We start from the raw sequence: 25,473 nt of genomic DNA, 5'->3' as shown, positions 1-25,473 counted from the left end.
GCCAACCTTCACACGTTTCCATGTTGACGACGTTCATTTCACCCGACACAGCATGGAAAACGCGGTCATAGCGCTCGCAAAAACAGTGCAACCACCCATTTGAAGCAGAGAAGTTGTCGTAGTCTAGCTGCAGGGCGAAGTCCGCTGCCTTTGCCAGAATGACTGGGCCAGTCAGTGGTACGTCCTGCAAACTCATTTCCTTTATCCAAATGAGAAGCGCTTTCTCGAGGTCGGGATACTTTGCAGGCCGTAACCTCGTCCTTTTGCTCGCAACTTCTGCCTCTAAGGCGTGGGCACACGCCATCAAGTCGGAGCAGCAGAATCGCGACAGACGGGAAGCTACTACCGGCACTACCGCTACAAACGTTAGCCGAGGTCTAACACCAACACAAAGAATCGCTCTTCAGCCTGAGTTACCCTTGCGCCACTAAAATCTACCATCATCATCATCACAAAGAATCGCTACAGTTTGAAGCTACTCCCAGCACCAACAATCGAGGTGTACGTCGCACGTCCGAGACAGACTGCAGAGAAGGCTGGGCGAAGCTACGACGCATCGATTTTCTGTGTGCTGGTCATGCCATCTGTCGTCTAACAGCGACAACTACGCAGGATTTTTAAAGGCTCAGAGATTGGCGCTTAAAAAGAAACAAATCTTGGAGGTTACGTAGGCGGAGAGCAGGCAGCCGCCGAGAGAGATTGTGGAGGGAGGGAGGTGAAGAATAAGTGGCGCTATTTTCTGCACTCTGGCCTCCACGCCAGTTTCTCCATTTTTGTCTCCGCTCCCTGTCAACGCCGCCAAGTGACTAGCCAAGCCGCCGGCGCGGTGGCGCATAGTTAGAATTTTCGCGGCGGACCCTACTCTCGTTCGAATTAACGGGCTTATTTATTCATAGGCTTTTATGGAGCATGGCCAGACCATAACTTACAGCTCGAATTATCCATAACTTTGTATTATTGAAGTTCGAATTAACGAGCTTTCACTCTATGAGGCAAGGCAGAATCATGGGCTCTTTTAAGCCTGCCTGATGTAATAAAATTCAAATTCCTGACAAATAAATTTTTCGGACTTTTTTTCGGTCCCCAGGTCCAAAAAAAATCGGTCGGCGACTGTAATAGCAGCTTTGTGCATCGGCACTCAAAAATGTGATACCAAGCGCAGTGCATGCAGATTTTTTATCACCGTAGCTACACATTTCGCACACTGTCTCTGCAGCTGCACATTTCACGGTCATGGAAGTGCTGTCAATAAACTGTAGTGGTGAGATTTAGATGAGCTTCAAAAAGTCAAATATCGCAGGACAAGCCAAAGATGACAATTTTTGTGTTTGAGCGATAAAAGGTGAAACGCACTTTTCTCACTGCTGTATTTTTGGCATTATGTTCAGCTCATGGAGCAGATATCTTGGCAACCACTCCAGAACTGTGCTCGAGGCGGCTGTGATCTTATCTTTTATTATTTTACTCCTTCAAGAATTTTTTAGGGGTTGTTTGTAGTGTAAGTGTGCTCATTGCAGCATCGCTGGAGAAAATGTGAACTACAAGTTTTAGTGTTCCAAAAAAAAAAATTTTGAAAATGCCGTCCCCTTCATCATGTATATTTAGCTGTGCATGCAGTAAATTTGTCATTTTATAAATCCGCCAGCCTCTCGCCAAGGTTCAATGAAAAAAAATTTCTCAAGTTTTTGTGGTATCGCCTAAAAATTTTTATGAAAGCACTTTGAAGCCCTTCTTAGTGTCTGTGCCAATTTTCATCAAGATCCAACCAGAAACAAGAAACGGCTCTGTCCATCACACTGAAATAAAGTGGACGGACACATTAACAATTTTTTTTGAAGGACCAAAATGGGGGTGGTTTTATTATGAGAGTGGATTCATTACACGAGTAAATAGTTTCTTTTGCAAAAATGTAACCAAACTTGCTACATTCGTGTTGTGAAAGCTCTCACTGATAGCAGGTACAGTTTACATTGCAGTGGGTAGCTATAGCAAGGAAAGGCGTGCAAGATAATTCTTGCAATCCTTGAAGGGTGCAAAGGTTTGTAGAACGTCCCAGTATTTACTGGGGCTGTTGCAATTGCCCATGCAAGCAGCACTGCGTCAAGTGGTTAGGCTCTGTTGTACCAGCCTCATCCGCCCGTTTTCAACAGTGCAACACAAAAATGTGCTGTGCTCATTTTGCTGCCATGTTTGTTTGTGCGTGGCAGTAATTACAACATGCACACATTTGTTCAGCCGCACTGCCTACATTCTGCCAGAAGTTGAAGAAATTAGCTCGGCGGGCTTTGGTAACGACATGAATGGTTTCATTCTTTTTTAAGGGAAGACACTGTATTTGAGAGGAAATGTCAGATATTTTTATGCGTTTATAAAGAAAATTCCCAGTGTGATGTTCTTGATGCTGATTTCAAAAATACAATTACTGGTCCTCTAAACCAATTAGTTTTCGAGGTATCCTAAAATTACCTATTGTTCGCCGGTATAATGAGACGGGAAATTTCTATTGCAGAGCTACTATTGGCACATGCCTGTATACTTATGAACATAAGCTACACAACAGTAGGAGTGCTTTTTTTTTTACTTGATAATTTTAGCAAGGTTTGTCGCACCTTGCACTTCAGTGTTGTAAACGCGCCTACTTTATGCTCCAGTTTCTGGCAACAATTAAATTTTTTGAAGAGCTTAATCAAAAGTTCACACCTACCTTTGTGTAAACTAAAGATACAGCTGCGTGTCGCAACAAAAATGACAGTCCTAGCTGCTCTGGAGGCAGAAATGTCTTTTAGACAAGTCCGCAACAGCAGCAAAATTTGAATCCTGAGAAATCATGCGAAAACACAAGTCCATTTTGGGGGAAATGGACTTGTGTTTGGCAGCCGCTAGGAAAAGCTGTTTATTTACAATGATTTGCAAATTCAGCTTTTTCAGTAGGCACCAGGCATGTAGTCCTTCTGTTTTGCGTCGCCTAAATGGCGTTTTTTCGATGCCCGCTGCATGTTCTCCGCAGTGGCACACTTGCGAGCTGATGTGATCGGCTTGGGCTCGTCTGCCGACTAGGCCGCTTACCAGTTCGGTAGCACCTATGTGCAACGAATGTGTGCGCATAATTCGCGATCAGTGGTTTTCCGGCTTGTCCAGGTTGAGTTCTTGATGTGGCAAACAAAACTCGTGCACTCGCTCATCAATTTCAAGGCTCCAAGAGCAGCGAGGTGTTAGTTTCCTTTTCACGTAAGATTGCCACATTTTCGAGTGGAGGCCGCGGCGCAATATGTTCATCGTTGCGGACGCATCGTTACACGCACTCTACCTGTTGCCTGTAGCCTTCACTGCGCGGGCGGCAAGCAAGTTCACCGTAAATGAATTGATTTTCTGCTGTATGCTGACGCACGGCGAACTCCACTCTGGCGACCTGTCACGCAGTTCACTTCAGACAAAGAAAACCCGCGGCATCGGCGCGATTAGCGATAAGACTGCGCTTCCATTCCATCAGTGCAAAGATTGCTATCTCTCGTAGCTTCACTTCTGCTTTTTTACTTGCCGTCCTGTCACTGTTAAAGCTCCAAAAAACTGCCACACACGACAACAGTGAAGTGAAAGTCCACTTTGAGGCAAGTAATTTGAAATGTGCTCATGCGTTACAGATCACTAAAACATGATTTTATTTCAAAATAAGCACTTCCTTGGCGCAAAAGTCGGACTACGAGGTTTCTAGACTGCTATTCCAGCAATCCACATTGACAATATTTTTTTTATGTGTATCCCTTTAACAGGACCGTGAAACAGTTTCTACGATTTCTTAGAAACACATTGTACTTCTAGACCAAGTCCCAAGGGTAATTAGAGACCGATTTGAGCTCTCTGCGGAAACTGTGCAATTTATTACGGTTTAAAGCTGCGAATCGCTCCAGATCGCTGCGACTCTGCCAAAAGCATTTTCAACCGCCCATACACCAAGCGACATGCTGTGCCCCACTGACATCGTTTCCAGCTGATCTGATTGGCTGTGGAACGTGCAGCACAGACTGCCGGTATTGAATCGGCGGCGGGACTTATGCAGTCTGACGCCAGATCGTGACGCAAGTGCCGCGAAGGCGGAGCTTAGCCTTGAGAGCTCGAAGGAAGAGTTGAGAGCAGTTGCGGGTGAAAGGCGGAGCTGAGGAGAAGGGTACTTTTTTAGTACTTGTAGCTCTGTTGATAATGGGGAGTTTCAATTGAACTCTGGTGCCAATGATTTGCTCCAGTAGTGGTCTAATCAAAAACAGAATGTGAAAAAACAGTTTCAGGGACCCTTTAAAGGAAAGACTACTCTTGATCAGTCGTCTTTATTTTGCGATTGATGGAAACGGTGACTCTACGTATAGTTGTGCCAATTTCAAATATGCTGGTATTTTTGTAGTGTAATGAGTAGTTTTTAAGACAGAAAAAAGTTCGGGTTCCAAAAGGCACACAAAATATTTTGTAAACTGAGATAGATGCAATGTAAATCAACCTATCACAATAATCGGGAATTAAGACCGTATGCAGTGCAACAAAAGTAGATGTTCTAAACCCACTTGAAGAAATGTATTAGGTATGTTAAGTATTCACAATTGAATAGACTTCATTTTACTCGTGAATGTTTGACTAACTGGACTCGCATTGTTGAGAATACAAAATGAAAAGTGGCTGTTCGACTTGCTCTAACTGTGCACTGCTCACTCGTATGCAGATGTACTATTGACTGGAAGAAGGGCAAGAATGTCACGGTGAAGACCCTCAAGAAGAAGCAGAAGCACAAGAGCAAGGGAACAGTGCGGTTTGTGACGAAGACTGTGCAGAAGGACTCATTCTTCAATTTCTTCAGCCCACCGAGTGAAGCAGCGGGTGAGCAGCTGGACGAAGACACACAGGCCCTGCTCGCTGCAGACTTCGAGATCGGCCATGTGCTCAGGGAACGTGTTGTGCCCCGGGCAGTGCTCTACTTCACGGGAGAGGCCCTCCAGGAGGATGAGGTTTGTGCAGATTGTGCTATGTTGCTACACCAGCACCTGTGATGAGGGAGCGCGCTGTTTATAGAGCTCATTCGTTGGCCAAACGTGTAAAGCTGAGTTTTCTGAGCCAATTTTAAATATTCGAAGGGGTCTAGTTCCCGAGATAATTGCTAGTCACACAGTTTGCTGAGAGAATAAAAATATGCCATTTCAATGCAGGTTTGGCACTCGTCTCGGGTACAATAGAGGGGGCATGGTTTGTTGTGACGTGATCAGCATGCCGGGTGAAGTTTCGTACAATGCATAGATTGAGTAATAACATGAAAGACTGTTATGCTTCATTTTCAAGAGTAGAGCCTAAAGTAATGGGACTGTGTTTGTATTGTCTTCCCAATTGCTAACGTAGCTGGTGGAGACCTAGATCGTGTTGCTAGCAAAGCGAAAGTGCAGATTCTCTCCGAGACCAAAATGCATGCATACACAACGGAATACTGCCATACAATAGGGCAATGCAATACTGTTTATGGGGGTGGCCTGGTCTTTTTACCAAGAAGTTTTGAGTTCTGCGAGTATTTTTCTGTCAGTCTGCCAATTTTCAAACTCCAGGGAGCAATAACTTTCCTGTTATATCACATCCAAAAAGACGCACCAGCTCGGTTTTCACTTTTTTTTTTTTTCATGATGTGGCTGTGTTGCGATGCTCTTGGCACATCACCGCAGGCTGGCCACTTCAGTGGCTGAGCGAGCCTCTCATTGTCTGCAAGGCACAAACTTGTCTCGCCATTTTGTTCTTACTTTGACTAGTGTGCTCACAAGCAAAGTTTTTGCAATTTTTGGATCAGCATGAGTCTCATTCAGGACATAAGTTTGGCAAAAGAAAAGTTGCACACAAATGATGTTACGGGGAATAAAATATACACTGACGAGCAAATGCGTACTGGCGAGCAAATGGGTACAACGCTGCTGCAGTCCGAGCACGTTCACATTCAGCACTTCGTCGTCGTCATTCTTGGGCATCTACTTAGCCCGTGACATTACCCGCCGGCGGCAGAAGCACCGTCCCGGTGCGATGAATTCGGTCAGGACTGAAGCTGGTACTGATGTGGTATGGAGTGGAGCTATCTCATAGGTCACGCTGGTGACCTTGCGTATGACGCGCTAGGGGCCAACGTAACGGGACATCAGTTTTTCGCAGAGACCAACACGACGCGATGGTAACCACAGCAAGACGAGCGACCCCGGAGAGTACTGTACGTCACGGTGCCGGCTATCGTAAGCACTCTTTTGGTTAAGCTGCGAGGCACATAAACGTTCCCGGGCGACTTGGCGGGCAATGTCAGCTCGGGCCAGGGCATCACGACCATAAGAAGTCGATGAGGGGGCGTCAGATTGGAGCATGGTGTCCATGGGCAAAGGCGGGTCATAACCGAACAGTAGGTAAAAAGGTGAAAATCCAGCTGTATCGTGACGTGAACTGTTGTATGCGAAGGTAACGAAAGGTAAGTGGATCTCCCAATCTTAGTGATCCTTGGAGACGTACATCGCTAACATATTCGTCAAGGTACGGTTGAGGCGTTCCGTGAGGCCGTTGGTTAGCGGATGGTACGCTGTAGTGAACTTGTGGTGGGTAGAGCAGAATCGCAAGAGCTCGTCGACTACTTTAGATAGAAAACAGCTGCCGCGGTCTGTGATCAACTGACGAGGAGCACCATGATGCAGAATGATGTCATGAAGAAGGAAATCGGCTACATCAGTAGCGCAGCTGGTGGGGAGGGCGCGTGTAACGGCATACCGCGTTGCGTAGTCGGTAGCAATAGCAATCCACTTATTACCGGTGGCCGATACTGGAAAAGGTCCTAGAAGATCGAGGCCGACTCGGAAAAATGGCTCATCTGGTACTTCAATGGGCTGGAGGGTACCAGCAGGTCCCAGAGAAGGTGTCTTGCGGCGCTGGCAGAGGTCGCATGCCGCAACGTACTGTCGCACAGAACGGTAGAGGCCAGGCCAAAAGAATCGGCGGCGAATGCGGTCATGCGTACGCGACACCCCTAGGTGTCCAGCGGAGGGGGCATCGTGAAGCTGGGCCAAAACGTCTGAGCGAAGATGCACAGGAACGAGTAAAAGCTTGGCACCATCAGGGCGGGCGTTGTAGCGGTGCATGATTTCGTTGTGAAATACGAACAGTTGTAAGGAGTGGTCAGGGTGGGAAGAGTGCAGACCATTGATAATAGCACGCAAAGAGGGGTCGCGGCGTTGTTCAGCAGTTATGTCGGTGAAGTCGGTAATTGAAAGAACGAGGGCCTCTTGTCCATCTTCCATCGTGTCAGGGGGATCGACTGGGTAACGGGACAAGCAGTCAGCATCCTTGTGAAGTTGTCCGGATTTATAAGATACGGAAAAAGTGTACTCTTGTAAGCGCAGCGACCAAGGCGTCCCGTAGGGTCCTTGAGTGAGAAGAGCCAGCAAAGCGCATGGTGGTCCGTAATAACCGAGAATGGTCGGCCATACCGGTACAGTCGGAATTTCGCAATGGCCCACACGAGAGCTAAGCACTCGCGTTCTGTGATGGAATAATTTTGTTCCGAGCGCGACAACAGTCGGCTTGCATACGCAACGACGCGGTGCATTCCTTGTTGCCACTGCGCCTATGCCGTGGCCACTGGCGTCAGTACGAAGCTCGGTGGCGGCAGATGGGTCGAAGTGTGTTAGGACTGGTGTATTGGTGAGAATGTCGACGAGCGACGAGAAGGCGTTTGTTTGCTGTTGGCCCCAGGTGAATGCGACATCCGTTCTGAGGAGGCAGGTTAGAGGACGGGCTACTTCAGCAAACTTCTCGACAAAACGACGGAAATAGGAGCACAGTCCCAGAAAACTTCGGACGTCCTTGGCTGAGCGGGGTGTGGGGAAGTCGCAAACTGCTTGGACTTTTGCAGGGTCTGGTTGAACACCCGCAGCGTTAACAAGATGGCCGAGTGCGCAGATTTGGCGTTGCCCAAAGCGGCATTTGGACGAGTTTAGTTGCAAGTTGGCACGTCGGAAAACATGAAGCACTGTAGACAGGCGGGCAAGATGGTCGTCGAAAGTAGTCGAAAAAACAATAACGTCGTTAAGATAGCAGAGGCAGATGGTCCACTTCATGCCTCGAAGGAGAGTCCATCATGCGCTCAAAAGTCGCGGGGGCATTGCATAATCCAAAAGGCGTCATCTTGAACTGATAAAGTCCATCGGGAGTAACGAAGGCCGTCTTCTCTCTGTCTTTGTCGTCCACAGCTATCTGCCAGTAGCCTGAGCGAAGGTCTATTGAAGAGAAATATTTGGCACCGTGCAAGCAATCGAGTGCATTATCTATGCGCGGTAGGGGGTAGACGTCTATCTTTCTTGGTAATAGGGTTGAGATGGTGGTAATCAACACAGAATCTCCAGCTATTGTCCTTTTTTTTTTTTAACAAGTACAACGGGTGAGGACCAGGGACTAGATGAGGGTTCGATTATGCCCTTATCAAGCATTTTATCGACTTCTCGCTGTATAATAGCACGCTCCAAGGCTGACACACGGTAGGGTCGTCGGCGAATGGGTCGAGCGCCACCGGTGTCGATGCGATGGGTTTCCACGGATGTCTGGCCCAAATTACGGTCGCCGAAGTCGGATGTCCTGATAAGAAGCAAGCACACGGCAGAGAGCAGAGACTTGTTCAGAGGTGAGCTTGTCGGATGGCATTGGCTTGAAAAGGTCGGAACAGGAACGTGACGAGAGCGACGTTGATGAAAAATCGGGTGGCGAATCGGTGGTTAGGGCGGAAACTGCGTGGTCGACCAGTTGTGTCAGATGTGCAAGTGACATGCCGCGAGGAATAACTTGCGCTGAGAAGCCAAAATTGAGGACGGGAAATGAAGTTCGGTTGTCCTTAACAGTAACCACCGTGTTGGGGAGTGCTACATTACGTGTCAAGGCCACGTCAGAAATTGGGGCAGCAACATAATCGCCATCGGGTACTGGAGGATATGGCGAGAGTTGGACTGCGGCTTGCGGCGGAAGTCTGAGGAAATCGACAGAGTGTAGGCGAGGTGGGCTGGTAGAAACGGTCTCTGAGAAGGATGGTAGTTTGAGCCGAAGAAAACCTTTGGAACAGTCAATGAGCGCAGCGTGTGAAGTCGGAAAGTCGAGTCCAAGGATGACGTCATGGGGGCAATTTCCCAGTACAGCGAACAGAACTGAAGTTTGATGCTCAGAAATCGTTGATCGCGCAGTGCACATTCCAAGCACAGCAGGAGTACTCCCATCCGCTGTACGAACGGTAGGTGCAATCGCAGGCGTCAGAACTTTTTGGAAGCGGCGGCGGAGGTCTGAGCTCATCACAGATATTTGTGCATTGGTATCAATAAGAGCAGTTACGGGTAAACCATGAACGAGAATTGTAAGAAGGTTGCACTGCTGGTCGGGAGTAATCAGAGGATTTGCAGTCCGAGTCGTGTATGTGGCGTCACCTCCGGGGGCTGCATTGGCTAGTTTACCGAGCGACGGTCGTAGGGAGACCGAGAACGGCGGGGTTGGGGCGAGCGGGACTGACGACGCACGGGCGATGGCGAGCGGCTGGTCCGACGTTCTGGATTATGCTCTGCACCTGTCTTGGCACGGTAGGATGGGGCATAAGGTGCACGTTCGGAGCGAGGCCTCCAATCATAGAAGCTCGGTCGAGGTGATGAGGTCCAACGGCTTCGGCAATGGCGAGCGATGTGTCCTATCCGATGGCACTTTAAACATATGGGCCGGTCATCATGAGTGCGCCATTCAGCTGGGTTTCGTCGTGGCGCGAACGTGCGGTTCGGAGTGGCAGCCGCAGCGACTGCAGCCTAGCTGGAAGTAGCAGGGGCATTTTGATGAGGTGGTGAAATGCCCATATTCGCAATCTCTTGGCGAACCACGGCTTGTATCATTGACAGTATCGAGGTTGTGTCCTGGCGCGCTGACGCTAGACATAGCGGGTGCCATAGCCTCGAGTTCCCGACGGACTCTTCTGGTGACGTTTTCTGGCGCTGGTGGTTGATGTAGTGTGGGCGAATCTTCGCAAGAGGACGTAGCCGCCGTGTTGGGAAGGCGCTCAAATCGGTGAACTATGCGCCTACTTTTTGCCTGTTCGAAGCGACGACATGCTTCGACGACCGACTCCACTGTCGAGCAGTCCTTGCACAGGAGAAAATTGAAGGCGTCGTCGGCGATTCCTTTCAGGATGTGTCCGACTTTGTCCTCGTCGAGCATGTCCTTGTTGACCTTGCGGCACAAAGCCAGCACGTCCTGGATGTACGCGATGTACGGCTCTGTGGACGTCTGGGCACGAGTCGCAAGCTCTTTCTTTGCGGCCACTTGACGTCCGGTGGGTTTCCCAAATAGATAGCGCAATTTCTGCTTACAGACGTCCCAGCTAGTCAACTCTTCTTGATGTCTCGTACCAGAGCCTTGCCGTGCCATGCAAGAAGATGTTCGCCAACATAAGCATCGTATCCCAATGGTTGCTGCTGCTGACGCGCTCATATAGAACGAGCCAGTCATCGACGTCTATGCCACTTGTGCCGTTGAATGGGCCTGGGTCACGAGGTTGCACCACAACGATCGGTCGCGGGGCTGACGGATCTTGTTGACATTGAGTAGCCTGGTCAGTCATCGTGGTAGTTGCAATGCGCCGTCCGCGAAGATCCAGCTCGTTGGGCTGTATAGCGAGTGGTACCCCGTACCTCCACCAATGATGTTACGGGGAATAAAATACACTGACGAGCAAATGCGTACTGGCGAATATACTGGCGAGCAAATGGGTACAATGCTGCTGCAGTCCGAGCACGTTCACATTCAGCACTTTGTCGTCGTCATTCTCATTCATCTACTTAGCCCGTGACAATATCGTACCGCCGATTTTAAGCCAACCTCCCAATAGTCCGAAACCCAGAAAAAACAAAAACTTATCTCGCGTGTGGGCAGAACTACGAAGGTTCGTTCACAAAGACAAGACATATATATGAACACGAAAATGAAACAATGCAGTTGGTTCATAACTCGTGAAACATACCTTATTTATTCGAATATAGGTAGACTTTTTTTTTCTTTCAAAAATCCTGTTTATAATCGGCTATTAACCAATATTTGGGACCAAAGAATCTCGACCTACATTCACAGCCTGTCCGTCTGTGCGACCATCCAAGCGCCAATCCATGCGTCAATCTGTCCATCCGTCCGTGCGTTCATCTAGTAAACACTCCAAGTACTGCCATCTCGCAACCCTTGTGGCACATACCCACTCTAGAACAGATATGTGCCACCGGTGGTACACACACGTGGATACATACGGAGGAGTGATAGACCCACGCCATAAGGAGCTTCGCCCCTAAAATGCCAAGCTTATGATGTTCAATTGCCGCGCCCGTTGTTCTTCAGGTGGTTCCTGCTGTATATGCATGTTATATACGATAAAATTTGAAATAAATACCCCCTCCTCCTTTCAGACTACCTAAGTAATTGAGAAAAAAGTTATTCTTGCAATAGCTGCGTAACGCCCCCGCGAAATGCACCTGCTCTGCCATGTTTGTGATGAGACTCATGATTTCCCTAGGTATTGGCCGTGAAGTACCTAGCTCGCTAGCCGTGCTTCTGGTACTGCCTTCTGGCGTGCAGCCACACTGCTGGCCTGAGGCCTCGCTGCCTCGTGCTTTGTTCATTGTAAGATCGGCATGACGGGGTGACGGTTCACATTTGCCTTAGGCGCCGCGCCATGCTCCCTACCAGGTTGCAAACATTGGGTCTAACCACCACCATCACCGTTGTGTGGTTGTGCGCGGTTGCGACCATGTCTAGTCGGCAGAGCTACAGAGGAGACTTCAAGTGCCAAGAGATTCTTTTTACCGAGGACTCGAGCAATGGTGCGCGCAAGAAGATCTGTGTAAATGAGACGATTACGGGTTGGCGAAAGCAGCGAGACAGTCTGTTTGCGGGCAAATGTTGGCGTCATGCCTTTCACGGACCAGCAGTCGACAGCGATGGCAGCAAGGACGACGTTTGGGAACTCGCGGATGCTTGCGAAAAATCTGATGACATCATCTTGCACATTTGACAAGACGACGTCCCCGGCAGCTGTTAGTACGCTAAGTTGTGTAAAAAAGGGTGTGCTTCGTTTCACTTTGTTTTTAAACTAAAAAAAAAAAAAACATTGGTCGAACTATATTCGAATTTTTTTTTTTCTCTCGTAGAACACTAAAGAAAAGGGTCGACCTATATTCATGCCCGACCACTCTGAATACGGTGCAGCTGCTAGTCCTGTTGTGTGTGCACAAGGGAGGAGCCTCTGAAACCTTTAGAAGGGGAAGGCCCACTGGGGGCCAGACTACAAAGTTTAGCTCGTATTACGGCTGGGCACCCAAATCTCTCAAAGGAGATGTTGTGGGCATCCAAAGAGCCATCATGTCAACTTCCTATCACAAGTTCGAATGAGTGAGTCTAACCACACCTTGCGGTAAACAGGTCCAGGCTCATGATGTCAGCAGAACGCTGCAGCTGAAAAAAAGGAAGCTCACTCCAAGGCACAGCTTATAATTTGCCACAACCATGTGTGCAAGGCTCTTTTGCATCCATCTTAAAGAAAATGTTCTGAATGGTGCCAAAGGGGTAAAACCCAGAATAGAAACCTTCATTCTATTATCTTGGCTTTGGCACCTAAGCAGTGCCATGCATCCCTTTTAATGGTTTGAAGCTGCTGTTACGGAGGCGGTGGTAGAATTTAACTGGGGCAACCTGAGAACAACAGGAAGCCTGGATGAGCTCAGTCCGAGCCACAGCCTCCGAAGCATCGCGCCATGATTGAGGACGACGGGCGTCGAGTGGCTGACTTTCTCCGCTAGTGTGCCTCAAGTGAGCACGTCCAGCAAGCACCAAAGTGCCACTATAGTGCTGAGCATCAGTCAGATTATGTTCTTCGTGGCTATTAGTATCTACATTGTAAAATATGCTCATCCTTATTCTTGTTTCTTTAATAAACTGTGTTTTTCTCCTTTCATTTTTCTCCCTAATTGTACATTTATGATACTGTTTCATCTTGCCGCCTCGATATCTCGGTGGCCAGGGCAGGTACAATAAGAATTCTCGCTCTGATAACCTGTATCTAAATGGAATTCAGAGCACATGCCTTTTTAATTACTTTTCAAAACTATCAAGTTACGAACTACTTTTTAAAATGGAAAGCTCATTCTGCTGCAAGATAGCTAAGGAAGGGGAAGAGGGGAGGCAAACTCTTCCATATTTTCAATGTTGAGTCGTGCGTGTTGCCATATCTTTAATGTCTCTTTAATTGAGCACTTTTTTTTTCCTACCAAGGCCTTAAACAATGGGTGTCTGAACTTCGCTTATCTCTGAAAGGAGGTGAGCTGCAGCAAAATTACATATTTTGAAGTCTGCCAAAAAAAAAAACTGCAAAAGTCTGTGCAGTTTTATTAAGATCGCTGAATAAACAAACGTGATGATGCCCAAGTCTGCCTCTTCATAAAGAGTAAACAACTGAGGTCCACAAATTTTAATGAGAAATCTGCGCACTTTTTTTTATGTGAACGTGCTTCCGCAAGAATTTCGCTTATACGTGCTATAATAAGGAAGTTACAAGGGTTAGAACATCTTTCAGCCGGTTAAAATTTTTGGGTGACCACTAGCCAGTCCTTTTCCCCATAGGAAGAGGAAAGAATAGCCCAATTGTTGCGACTCGGCCCACGTCACGTGGCGCCAGTGATACGTTGTCGGCATGCAACCAACGATAGTTTCCTGCCCTCATGAGCATGTGTCATGACGACGAGGGCAGGAAACTAGGAGCAATCAAGGACGCAATAGCTGCGCCAAGTTGATACATTTCCATATTGTTGCGCCGAGCTGCGCCAAAACAATGAAATTAGTTGAAGTTGTGCTAAATTGCCCGACCAGCCTCAACATTATCTTGGGTGTGCTAATTTCAGCGAGAAATGAAACGAAGCGCGCAGACCGTAACCTTAAAAGGTCCGTAAACACGCGTATTGTGTGCAGAATGCAGTCGCGGTCAACGATTTTACGCGTGGCAGTGCTAAGAGCCACTGGTGCGCTACAAATTCCGAGAAACAACCCCGCCTCCTTTCCGGTCCTTCCAGAACTCCGCGTGATGCACAAAGCCAAATATGCTCATTGCTCGAGCAAGAACCCACAACTTCCAGTCTGCCAGCAGCTGTCCTCCGTGCTGCTTGTTGTTCGTCATGTTGCCTGCGTGCGTGCACCCGCTCACGAGTTGGCAACTGATGGAGTCGCGACAACCAAAAGTACAGGCGAACCCTGCTACAACGAAACTGACAGGGCGTGGGAAAAATTTTGTTGTTGTGATATAAAAAAAAATATAGCTGATCTGAGCTAGCAAAACAATGCAATGTTTATTCTCAAAATTCAGAAAGTGGCCGTTGCTTCCTCTTCCTTCCCTGCAGCGTCGCGACGCAATTTTCACCCATGCATAGCGAGGCCATGGTGAAAAGCACGCTGAAAGAAGGCCTATTACCATTTCGTGAACGAACCAAACAGCTGCAATAACTTGTTAACACCAGCAGCTGTTCGCCGTCAAATTGTCCAACAACGCCGAGATGAAGGCAGGGTATTGTGGAGCGGTGACGTTTGCCTTATTCTATGCGATTTTTACATCCACCACTCGTGGCTAGCTGGTTTCATTGATAATGCGGACAAACCGCTGTTCTGATTAGTTATCGCAATGGCCAAGCGCGAACAAAATGATACGCATTGGCATCGAAAAAGGCATCGTTTCGCACAGCTGCGTGAAAGAAAACCATGAACTAAGCGACTGAGCTTCAGCTTCGGATCGTCTGCGGCTGAAAAGCAAGCCAGTCTCGTTGCTCTAGCTATCGAGCAATGGCGGCGCCCATGCGTGCTGAAGAGCGGCAGTTTCTGGTGATGCCAGTGCGAGTTTCAGACTTCGTCGATGCATTTTCAAGTTCTAAAGATGCATCAAAATGTTAGACTGTTTTTACTGTATAGCAATAATTATCCGAGCCTAGTATTGTGTTGTGAAATCTCGTTGAAGCGGGATAGCAGAAGAAAAAAGTGTTCGTTGTGGCAACATTATTTATATATTGATTCTTATGGACTGCCTACGGGGACTCGTGAATTTTTTCGGTCTAGCGGAAATTTCGCTGAAGCGGTGTTCGTTGTAGCGTAGTTTGACTGTAGACAGTTTTCAAACAGTGCGTCAGCGATGACCTATGCCACGCGAAATTGGGAGGGAAGCTGTGAGAGAGGGCAAGCGGCTTGGGATAAGATACCAGCGGAGGGAAGCGCAGGAGAGAGTGAAATAGGCAATTGCCGAGGTTTCAATAATCAAACGCTTCTAACTCCGCTATTACTGCACAGCTTTGAAAAATTTTCACGGCTCCGTTCGTCTTACACTCGTGCACAATTTCCCCACCACAACTGAATTTCGACCTCTTGCGTTGTTGCGGTGATAGATATCTAGTGTCGGGCCACTGTTACTTTTTATCTCGTCGAACGTGCCTTGCAAGCAAACCGAAAAGTTGTCCCTACAGAGAAAGAAAAAAAAATTGGGAGGGGGGGGGGGGGGGGGGGACTTGCAGGTCGCGGGATTGAATCCTGGCTGCTGCGGCTGCATTTTTGATGCAGGTGACAATGCTGTAGGCTCGTGTGCTTTAATTTGGGCGCACGTTACAAGAACTCTAGGTGGCCGAAATTTCCGCAGCCTTTCACTATGGCGTCTCTCTTATCATATGATGGTTTTGGGACATTATACCCCACATCAATCAATCAATCAATCGGGGCCAAGGTGATGTTTTGTAGGGCAAAGAATTGATCGACGAGCTAAGTGATACGTAGCTTTGTCTGCACATATGGGGGGGATTGGTTAAGCAAAGTAAACAGGCGCGGGATTGTTTTTCGAAACGGAGCGTCTGTGCTACGCTGAGCGCTTCACTATTTGGCAAATATGGTCGCCATGGTCTGCTGTACAAATTGGTGAGCTTGTTTGGGTTGCGTGAAAAAAAAAAAAAACTGTTCGCAGGTTCTCAAAAAGCAATGCTGCTTGACACATGTGTGAGATGGCGCAAAGGACAGTGCCCTGTGCACCATGTCGCGGGTGTTTTCTTAAGCCACTGAGAAACCCAGTGATGGGCTGCAAAAATTTCCCTAAGCCAGGCCGTGACAACTCGTGAATGTCCGTTCACCAGTGTTGGGGAGCAGGAAAGGGATACTTGTTAAGAAAATCACTGCGTCATGCAGTTAAACAAACCTCTTTATAAGAGGCTTGCTCCGGGCAGCGAATCTTGTCTTTTATAAGAAATGTCTCTTGAGGCAGGGTATCTCGTATGCATCTCCTTATCAACCCGTTTTTATTGTGGGTACGTTGATGTCTCTTACATCAGTGCCTCTTATGAAGGGATTCGACTGTAACGAGAGGCTGTATTTTTAGGCACTAAAAAAGTGCACTTTAGGTGCCACACTGGCAGGTACAAAACTGTTTAAGGCCTTCAAAATCATATAGGCTCAATAAATTTTTTGTAAACATTTCAAATCCTTTAAAAATGACGTCAGTGACTTCTTTATCTACGATAAGAAGCAAAAAAAAAAAAACATTATTAAGAAGTGTTCTGGGTCTTCTGGGTGTCTCTCGGTTTGTCTCGGCTGGAGAGGGCAGTGATGGAGCAAATAACCACATCACTGATACCCAGACAGGAGGGATGGCAGGTTTTAATTGTGCAAGGATCAATTTCTCCTCTGTCCGTGAACGCCTTTGAGGGCCGTTTGGGCATTTCGAGCTGACAAGCCATAGACACACTGGGGACTCTGGATTGTGCTTGATAACATTTGCAACGCTGTGTCGTGGTAAAACGCAAAATTTCTACCGAATGCCACTTGCCCTTCTCGCCGGCGCACGCCCAAAGATGGAGGGAGTGACGTACAATAAGAAATAGTCCTGCTTTTGCGTCACTCCTATACGTCGACATTGGTGCTCAGACGTTGCCCACCGTGCACTCTTCATAAGAACTTGGTTAAATGCTAGCCACACATACTACTACTACTACCCCATTTCGCTTGCATTCCTATTCTCATCATTCCAACGCTTGGCGTGTTTTTGGTGCGTCATCTCTGACCGCACTTTAAGCGGAGCGGAGTGATAAGAATACATGATGCATGCCAGCCTCTCCAAAAGTATGTGAACTGTCAGATCCAATCCACAGAAACTTCTAATGTAAACATGCCGGCGCACGTCACTGGCTTCTCTCTATAAAGTATGATTTGGCGTTCTTCACAACCACTGAATCAACACGACCATTCCATGAGTGGCGGTCCACAGTTTTTCATTCGTTCTCCGCCTACTTTGGCTGCACAGAAAAACCTGCTGTTCCTTTCCCACGGCGACATTCAAGCTTTCAGGGTGGTTCTTAAGTTCCTTCAGGACATTCGACAGCTGTCTGTAAAAGAAAGTCGCCGCGTCCATCGATGCTGTTTCCACTTAAAGCTGCAGAAATAGTCTTGTGCACTCCTCCTCCTCCTCCAATCACTTGCACCATGTGAGCTCTGTGGGGTGTGGTGGTTGACGAGCGCCATTTCACTGCGGTTAGCGGTTATATAGCAGAGGTTGCTAGAACTAGAGGAATTGAACCTCATAGTGTTTAGAAATATCAATGTTGCGTTTCAAACCATTTTCAGAAACGAAATTTGGGCTTAAATAGCACTCTTATTGGTACTGCTTTGGAAAGTAGGCATTCATACACTATAAATAAAAGCCCTTCTTACCCTCTAATTCATGCTCATATATCAAATTAGCATGATAGGAAATAGGAATTGGCATGACCACCACATGACCTACATGCACACTTGCCCCATCATTAGCTCTGCCTAGCTGGTGAGCAGCTGTGCTGCCGTCACAATGCAGCCAAAAGAGACCCGATGCATAGGCGAAATTATAATTTGCAGATTGATATGCCGGTCTACCAACAGATGTGAGACATTCTAGAAGCCTGTGGCAGAGATAGATCCATAAGAGGAAAATCTAGACTCAAATGTGAGCTCACTCTGTCATCTGGAGCTTCGTGGCCAAATAGCTGCATTGGTCTCTGGCTGCTGTGCAGGCAGCAAGCTGTGCTTTGAGGTGCATGTAAGGGTCTCATCCACTAGTTCCAGCAGGGAAGAAGAGGATTCTGTGAAGCAAGAGCTTTGCCAAGAAATGAGCAGCATCACTTGGCATTGCCAAAGCACCAAGGCAGAATCTATTTCAACATTGCTCCAGATGCATTTTGTGGTGTTTTTGTTGGGAAAGCAGAACAATGGTTGTGCTATACTGTTTGAGGCAGTTGTAGTGTGTGTGATTTATTTTGGCTTTAACATGCTGCTGAAGCTTCAGTTATCATTGTGGGGTATCATTTTTTTTTTAAATGAGCAGCAAGATTGAGTTGGGAAACTTTATGTATTCCTAATTTGGCATTCGCCGTTGGTGGTACTCTTAATTGTTGCAATATTTTTATTCGTCAGAAAAGTAGATAATAAAAGACCTGAATTATGAGCATATCGTATTGCATTAAAGTGTCAAAACTATATTCGTAGGTGTTAACCTTGATATACAAAACTTGACAGTTGACATTCGTATTGCACTCTGACCTTGCTATTGCTGCATTGTACTCTGACCTTGCTTGATCATTTTGGTAGCTTATTCTTTGTAATAAGCATTTTCGAGCCCCGCCGCGGTGGTCTATAGGCTAAGGTACTCGGCTGCTGACCTGCAGTTTGAGGGATCGAATCCCAGCTGCTGCGGCTGCATTTCTTTGCCACTTCTTTGCTCCTCCTTTCATGCATTGCGTTGAGAGTTTCTCGTGAAGTCGAGTCAGCGGAGCACGACTGTGCGTCTACTTGAACTCATCATTGTTTCGCAGTTGATTTAAAATGAGTTTCGGCAAGACACGCTCATGCAAAAAAACATGAACTTGATGCAATATCCTGCACTGGCTAGAGACTATACATCTATGCGTAGCGGTGAGTAGGCGATGCTTCGTTTACTGTCAAATAAGACTCGTAAAGCTTCAACGTCGCAGCAAATTTCAGGCCTAGTTGTCTTAAGCCTCTTTAACCAATAATGGGGCTGCTTCAATGCTTTCACTGCACCCCACTACCCGCGCTGGGCAAAAAAAAAAACGAAACTGAAACTGTAGAAAAAAACTTTGTAGATAGTTTGCTAGGTAACCCTATCCAATCTGAAGCCTGTAATTTCTATGGATGTACACGATCGCAGCGCCAGATTCCTTTCTAGGTATTGTATAAAACTCTGCGGTGGCGTGATTGTCGTGGTGCCCACTTCAACCTCACCGATTGGCTGAAGCTCGGCCCTTTTTCCAGTGGGAAATGGGAAAGACTGAATGTGTTTGCCTCAACAAATGCTGCCCCCAGAGGTCTGCTTTAAGACTCAAATCTTGGAGGAACTTTAATTGCGTTTTTTTGCTTAACAAATTCGGCTTAATGTAGCCGCCCTCTTGGCACACCTCCAAAGCCGGCACACATTTCTGCATTGTTCTTTAAACACCTCAATATGTTCATCGGCAAGTTCATACTCAAGTTAAAGCAGTCCTGGTACTACCCCGCCACAGTGGTAAGAAAAAAAATAGAGTATTCAGGGAGTAGAGTGCAAGGCACTCGGCTGCTGACCTGCATGTTGCGGGATCGAATCCCGGCTGCTGCGGCTGCATTTTTTTGCCCCCATCAAAAATGCTACAGGCCTTTGTACTCAGATTTGTGTACACGTTAAGCAACCTAGGTGGTCAAAATTCCCGAAGCCCTTCACTACGGCGTATGGTGGTTTTGTGACGTTAAACTTTACATATCGATCGGACAGTCCTGGCACCGTACACTTAATCCACCTTCGTTCTCTTTACACTAGGAATATGCATGCAGGTTTTCTTCCGTATTCACAAACGCTCCTCGACTCCACTTTCACCCTTCACTTGACAGAGTTGAGCAGTGCGCCACTGCTCGGCTGAAAATGACGCTGCGCAACTCGGGAATCTTGGCAGATTATCCCTGATATGCAGTGACTTGCCGTTCTTGGAGATGGTGCTCTCATCATCTTCCTCAAGTGAAGGTGAAGCATTGATTGAAGGGATGTTCTTGAATACGGGGGTTAGTGCATCGTGGTTAAGAGTACCGTGATGTCACCCCTCTCCACTTTTTCGAGTAACTAAATGCACTTCGCCGAAGAGGAAATGTTCGCTAGATCGATACTCGAGAATCGCTCCCCTGGTACAGTTTCCTGCAAGTTCATTAGAATAGTTGCACCTACCTGTCATCAGTGTCCTGCCCTCAAGACAGGTTCGTCAAAGCCACGATGCGTACTGCTTCAACTTCGTCTCTGTGCCATCTCTGGGTAACGTCCAGCATGCTCGTTCGGATTAAAGACAAAGCGCTTGGAGCCTGCGATGCCTGGTTGCTTTTTACTTTACGGAAAATGTTTCTTTGCTCGGAAGGTTCACAAGACAATATAAAAACCCAATGGAGTTGTTGGAGTTGTTCAATCGTGCATGATTTGAAAAAATGTTGCAGGGCTCCTTCATGCATTGAAACATTAAACCAGTGCCAACATTGCAGCTGCTGGTACACTTTGCAGCATTTCCTGCACCCATGTATTGAGATTTGGGCTATGAGCCCATTTGTTATGTTCCTACACTACTGGAAGACAATGTAACTTTCTTTTTTAAATAAATCTGATATTTTTACTTGTTAAGCATTTTTCTATTCTGTACCCTTGGATGTTTCAAATCAAGTGTGAGCTTTCTCAGCTTTATGTTCTTTCCAACAACATGGCTTCTCTGAATTAAAGAATCTGGTTCAAGGAGCTTCAAAAGCCTGCGACACACGAGTACAATTTGTTAGTATAATATACTTTGTAGCATAATTACTATTTTCTAAATACACATCTCGCAACTGGATTTAATTTGATTGCATTTGTTCTATTTACGAATTTAAATGTATATGTACACCTGCATGTGTGTGTGTGTAATATTACATGTCCAACTTTCTGGGCATAAGGAACAGTAAAACAAACTTCTAAGTAACGTTTTCGCTAGCAGCTTGGGCATGTCTGCTTTTTCACCTTTATAGCAATTGCAGTCTTTGAAACTAGGTGGTTTTAAAGATAATGGTTCATTTTAATATCCCAAATGATTGTAGTATTTATCATACGACTTATTTTTGCGGAAATGTGTTATGCAATCTGCAGAGGAAGCAACATGTGAAGGGCTGGCAACAAAGACGAGCTCATTACTGCCGTGCATGCAGGTTTCGTTAAAGTATTGCAAGCATTGTGTGCTCTTCAGTTGTCAAACTCTTTGGCGTTTGAAGTTTATTTGAGCACTCTCTTTGATACCTGAATTTGTTGTAGCCACTGGTAATGATATTTTTGTCATAGGAGGAGCAAGAAACTGAAATTACTAGGCTAATCAACATCACAATAAGCTCAAGTTAGAACTGCACACAGTGAAACAAGAACAGATGTTCTCAATCCATTTGAACAAAAGTTATAGCACCTTGAAAAGTTGCAAGCGAGCCTGTTGTACTGGCATTTTGCTCACACATTTTTTGCATACCATAACTTATAGTCAAATTGCACTTAAAAGATATTATGTCACTGCATTCAGTTTTGATTCCAGATCAATGAGGTGGGTTGATTTGCTATGTATTTGTTTAAGAAAAAACCTTGCTCTAAACCAGGCCCTTGAAATAATTGATATTTTTATTTTTTCTATAAAGATCAGTACATTTATGAAATTGGCTTACAAAAATATTCTCTTTCAAGCGGGGTCATTCAGTGTAGAAGCTGCTTTTTCCAAGCTTCCAGTGATTGTTACTGAGTAACCTTAATTATATATTCCTTGGTTTTAGTATGATGAGGATGAGGAAGACATGGATGATGAGGAGGACGATGACCAGAATGAGTTCCTTGATGAAGACGACGAGAACGACCCAGACTATGCGCCCAAGGTAAGAAAGTCACTCTCTTTGCTATGTGTGTACAAATGCTAAGCTTTGCACAGTGTACAGCAGCCATGAGCCTTTCTGCTCCGTTGCACTTCTTCCATGTGCTATTTACTGTTCCACTGTAGTTCTCCTGGCTTGTGTGCCACACTCATTAGCTGGTAGCATTTGTAATCACTAATGTGCAAGTCGTAGGTGGGAGATCAGAAGCAGTGGGCACGGTTTATAGCTTTGTAGCTAGACAAGGTTTTCTGCTTCACATTCGCCCAGTTTTCAGCAACTGTTCTTTTTTGTTTTAATTTAAATAGTTGGTCCCTTTGCAGAGTCTTTTAGCAGGACTCGCTATAATTCGTTGGTCTTGCTGTTCAAGAAGTCGCAGCCAAAATTTTTTGCTGCTTGCAGTATGTAACAGGCCACCATGAGCTGCTCTGAAACTTTATGCAAACCTGGTGTCAGTTTTGCAGTAATATATATTCTCTTTGTCACACACACAAAAGTAGGATATTGTTTTATAATTGGCTGATTTGAAGTATTCTTGAAATCGCTGTTCATATTTGGCAGTGGAACTTGTAGCTGAATCTCGGCGTGCAAAACGGCCGCTGAACATGCATTCAGCAGCGATTTCGCAGAAGTATAATTCAGTTCTTGCCGCACATGAGGCTGTGGCCTGAAAAACATGGCCAGTTCATATGGTATCCTGCAGACACTTGGTGGTTGGACCTTCCACATGTCCAATTCTCAAAGAAACTGACAGGTACATAATTTGTAGGGGGGCGTTCACTCCGTACTGGAGGTTCCATATATTGGAGCGCTTCGGTCCCAAGGGTGTCCTACATGCAACTAGTGTTGTGGAGAATTGCTGGGAAAATTTAATGATGGGTAGTAGTGGAGGTTTGTTTTAATCGGTGATAATCTCTTCATTTCCATACAAGGCCAAGGGGTCCAAGATCATGTTGAGGCTCGTAGGATTCACTCATTGTGTATTAAAAAGGTTAAGGCTTAACTAACATGTATGCATGTGTTTGCATGTGTAGCAATACACCTGAATTGAGGTGTATGTTAACCTCAAATGCTTGGAATGGAACATGCCACAACTTAGTGCCTCATAACCTTATTGTTTTACCGTTTTGATTTGCTTATTCTGCAAAAAATTAGCAGCTGAGATAGACATTTAGCTTTGAAGTGCAAGCGCAAAATTACTAACGAATTCAGTTTTTTGCTGCACTTCGAAACTGGGAAAGCTTGTACGCAAAGAATATACAAGGGTGACCGGCTGTAGTCGCTTGTTGAGAGTGCGAACAATGAGTTGAAGCAAGAGCCTCCCCTATGGCATGCTTCATAATCGTTTCGTGGTTTTGGCACGTCAAAGTCAAGATATATGGCAATTCTCTGCACCCTTTTCGCAGTCATTGTAATGTGGCCTGCTATAATTACTTTAACTTAGTGTCCTGCATGAACTGTGGGGGCAGCATCATAATGCAATCTTTTAGTGGCGGTACATACTCTCTCGGCTAGTTAACGTGTGCTCTAATTTCATATGCTTATTCTTATGGCTTGTAGAATTTCTAAATTTTCTTTCATTTTAGACTGTTTGCCCATACAACCTGCCGAGGTTGTGTAGGCCCATTGTGATTGCTTGCCTTCATAAACTTGGCACAATAGTGGTTTTCTGCACCATGTTTCACGTTACTGTGCATGGCTTCCTGCCCTGAGCTCCCACTGCAGGCTTGACTTTGATTACTTGTGCCGTTTTGTTTTCAGTTGTGATGTCTTTTGCTTCACAGAGCACCAAGAAAGGGGAGCCTCCAGCGGAGTGCAAGCAGCAGTAATCTAGATGTGGCTTAATCTTTTTTAAGGACACATGTACCCCCTCTCCCTTCTCTGTATGTCAGCTGAGGTTTGAAATTGTTATATAAAAGGGTTGCTTTCAAACTATTTTGTGCTCGCGTGTTTACATGTTGTCGCAAGTCACTTGCAAACCAAATTGAAAATAAACCTCGTTTACAAACCTCTTGTGTGGACTGTACGTGAAGCTGTGGGTAGCTGACGGGGTGAAGCGACTGTAAGTATTGTCTGCTTTTTTTACTATTGCATGAAGAATTGTATGAAGATATTGTTCAACGGAGAACTTGCTCGACATGAAGCTTGTCTATTGGTGTGATGCATTAAAGAAGCAATGATTCCTAGAGAAAAGTAAAGCTGTTTGTTTGCCTACTTGAAACTTAGGGAGCTATTTGGGCATAGTATAAAGAATGATACTGGTGAAAGACTTGCGAAGTAGGCACATAAAATTTGGGATGGAAGGAGACATACATATTTGACTGTCATTTCATCTAACAGTGCCAAGTTTATTTGGATAACAATTCTATAGATGCACAGAAGTGTTAAACACAACTCGCTGGAACAAGGCGACACAGAGACAAGGACACGAGCCGTATGGTTTTTTTTTTGTTGCATGGTTAACTGTCTCCTCTATACATTTTTGCTCTCTACGCAATAAACTCTGTTGGAAGTTAGCGCTCGTGTCCTTCTTGTATCTGTGTTGTTTTGTTCTCGCGCTATAACTATCGTCATGCCACACCAACTAGCCCAAGCTGCCACACTTTGCTGGAACAGCATTGAATACTGGCATACTATTTGAATCCCGTGCAATAAAACATCTTGCTGCAATGCCTGGTGCAGTTAAAAATTTTCGCAGTATCTGCTCGAGGCAGATTGCTTTGCCCTTCGTATAACCAGGAGGCGGAAACTCCCCAAGTGAAGCGAAGCTCGGTCAGCACAAATAACATTAACTTTTTTATTGCACATTTTGTATAAAAACGTGTAGTGTGAACGTATCAATCTGTAAAAGCAGCTTGACATAATCAGCAAACGTTGAAGCCAGAATATCCGACCTAATTCGAAAAGTATCAACGTTCGCGAGTAGGGCACGTTGTATATGACTCGAACATGCTCGTTATGACGATGCGCATAAGTTTTCTTGCAGAACTTGAGTACCAAACGAGACAAGTTCGCAGGCACTGAGAGCCTTGAAGCGATCAGAAGTTTTCCAGAGATAACGTCGCTGGATATTGTTGGCGTAGGAATGGCGTAGCGTGCAGTTTAACCGCGTGACATTCAACATTCTTCAAGAGCAAGGGAGAGTAGTGAGAGCGCAGTTTTTTAACACGTGAAATGCAGTCGAGCAGTACATTGTGAGACGTCCCCGCTACGCCACCTTTTACCAAAGAGAGGGAAGACCACTCAACCCCTTGTCTATGCGGTTCCCTCTTGGCTATGTGTCTCAATCACTTCTCACATACAGGGATTCGTGCTGGGGCCGAGAAGTAAGAGTCGCTACGACCTGTTTCTCTTTACTGATTCATTTAATTTAATAGCAAGTGCACATGGCGTACACACACACTGTCCGTAAACGACATCTCTGTCACACGAAATTGTAACACATCAGCAAATACTCGCGGCACGCAAAACGGGATACAT

At 46.1% G+C, this 25,473-nt stretch overlaps 1 protein-coding gene across 7 annotated transcripts in view; it reads left to right on the top strand.

The window, feature by feature from the left end:
* LOC119170633 (nucleosome assembly protein 1-like 1-A) overlaps positions 1-24,006 on the top strand; it is a 48,672-nt gene extending 24,666 nt beyond the window's left edge. For 6 of the 7 annotated variants that reach the window (XM_037421852.2, XM_037421849.2, XM_037421854.2 and 3 more), the window contains exons 11-13: positions 4,709-4,991; positions 21,901-21,999; positions 23,778-24,006. In XM_037421852.2, the coding sequence (XP_037277749.1) occupies positions 4,709-4,991; positions 21,901-21,999; positions 23,778-23,822 (427 nt within the window). In that variant the 3' untranslated portion in view covers positions 23,823-24,006. Of the gene's footprint in view, positions 1-4,708; positions 4,992-21,900; positions 22,000-23,754 lie in introns of all 7 variants that reach the window. The other variant, XM_037421855.2, reaches the window with a different exon arrangement.
* The last annotated feature ends 1,467 nt before the right edge of the window (positions 24,007-25,473 follow it).

The sequence above is a fragment of the Rhipicephalus microplus genome, chromosome 2, assembly GCF_043290135.1.
Source record: "Rhipicephalus microplus isolate Deutch F79 chromosome 2, USDA_Rmic, whole genome shotgun sequence".
NCBI lineage: Eukaryota > Metazoa > Arthropoda > Arachnida > Ixodida > Ixodidae > Rhipicephalus > Rhipicephalus microplus.
Note: the sequence above shows the minus strand (reverse complement) of the source record. Positions and strands in the feature narration are given on the sequence as shown.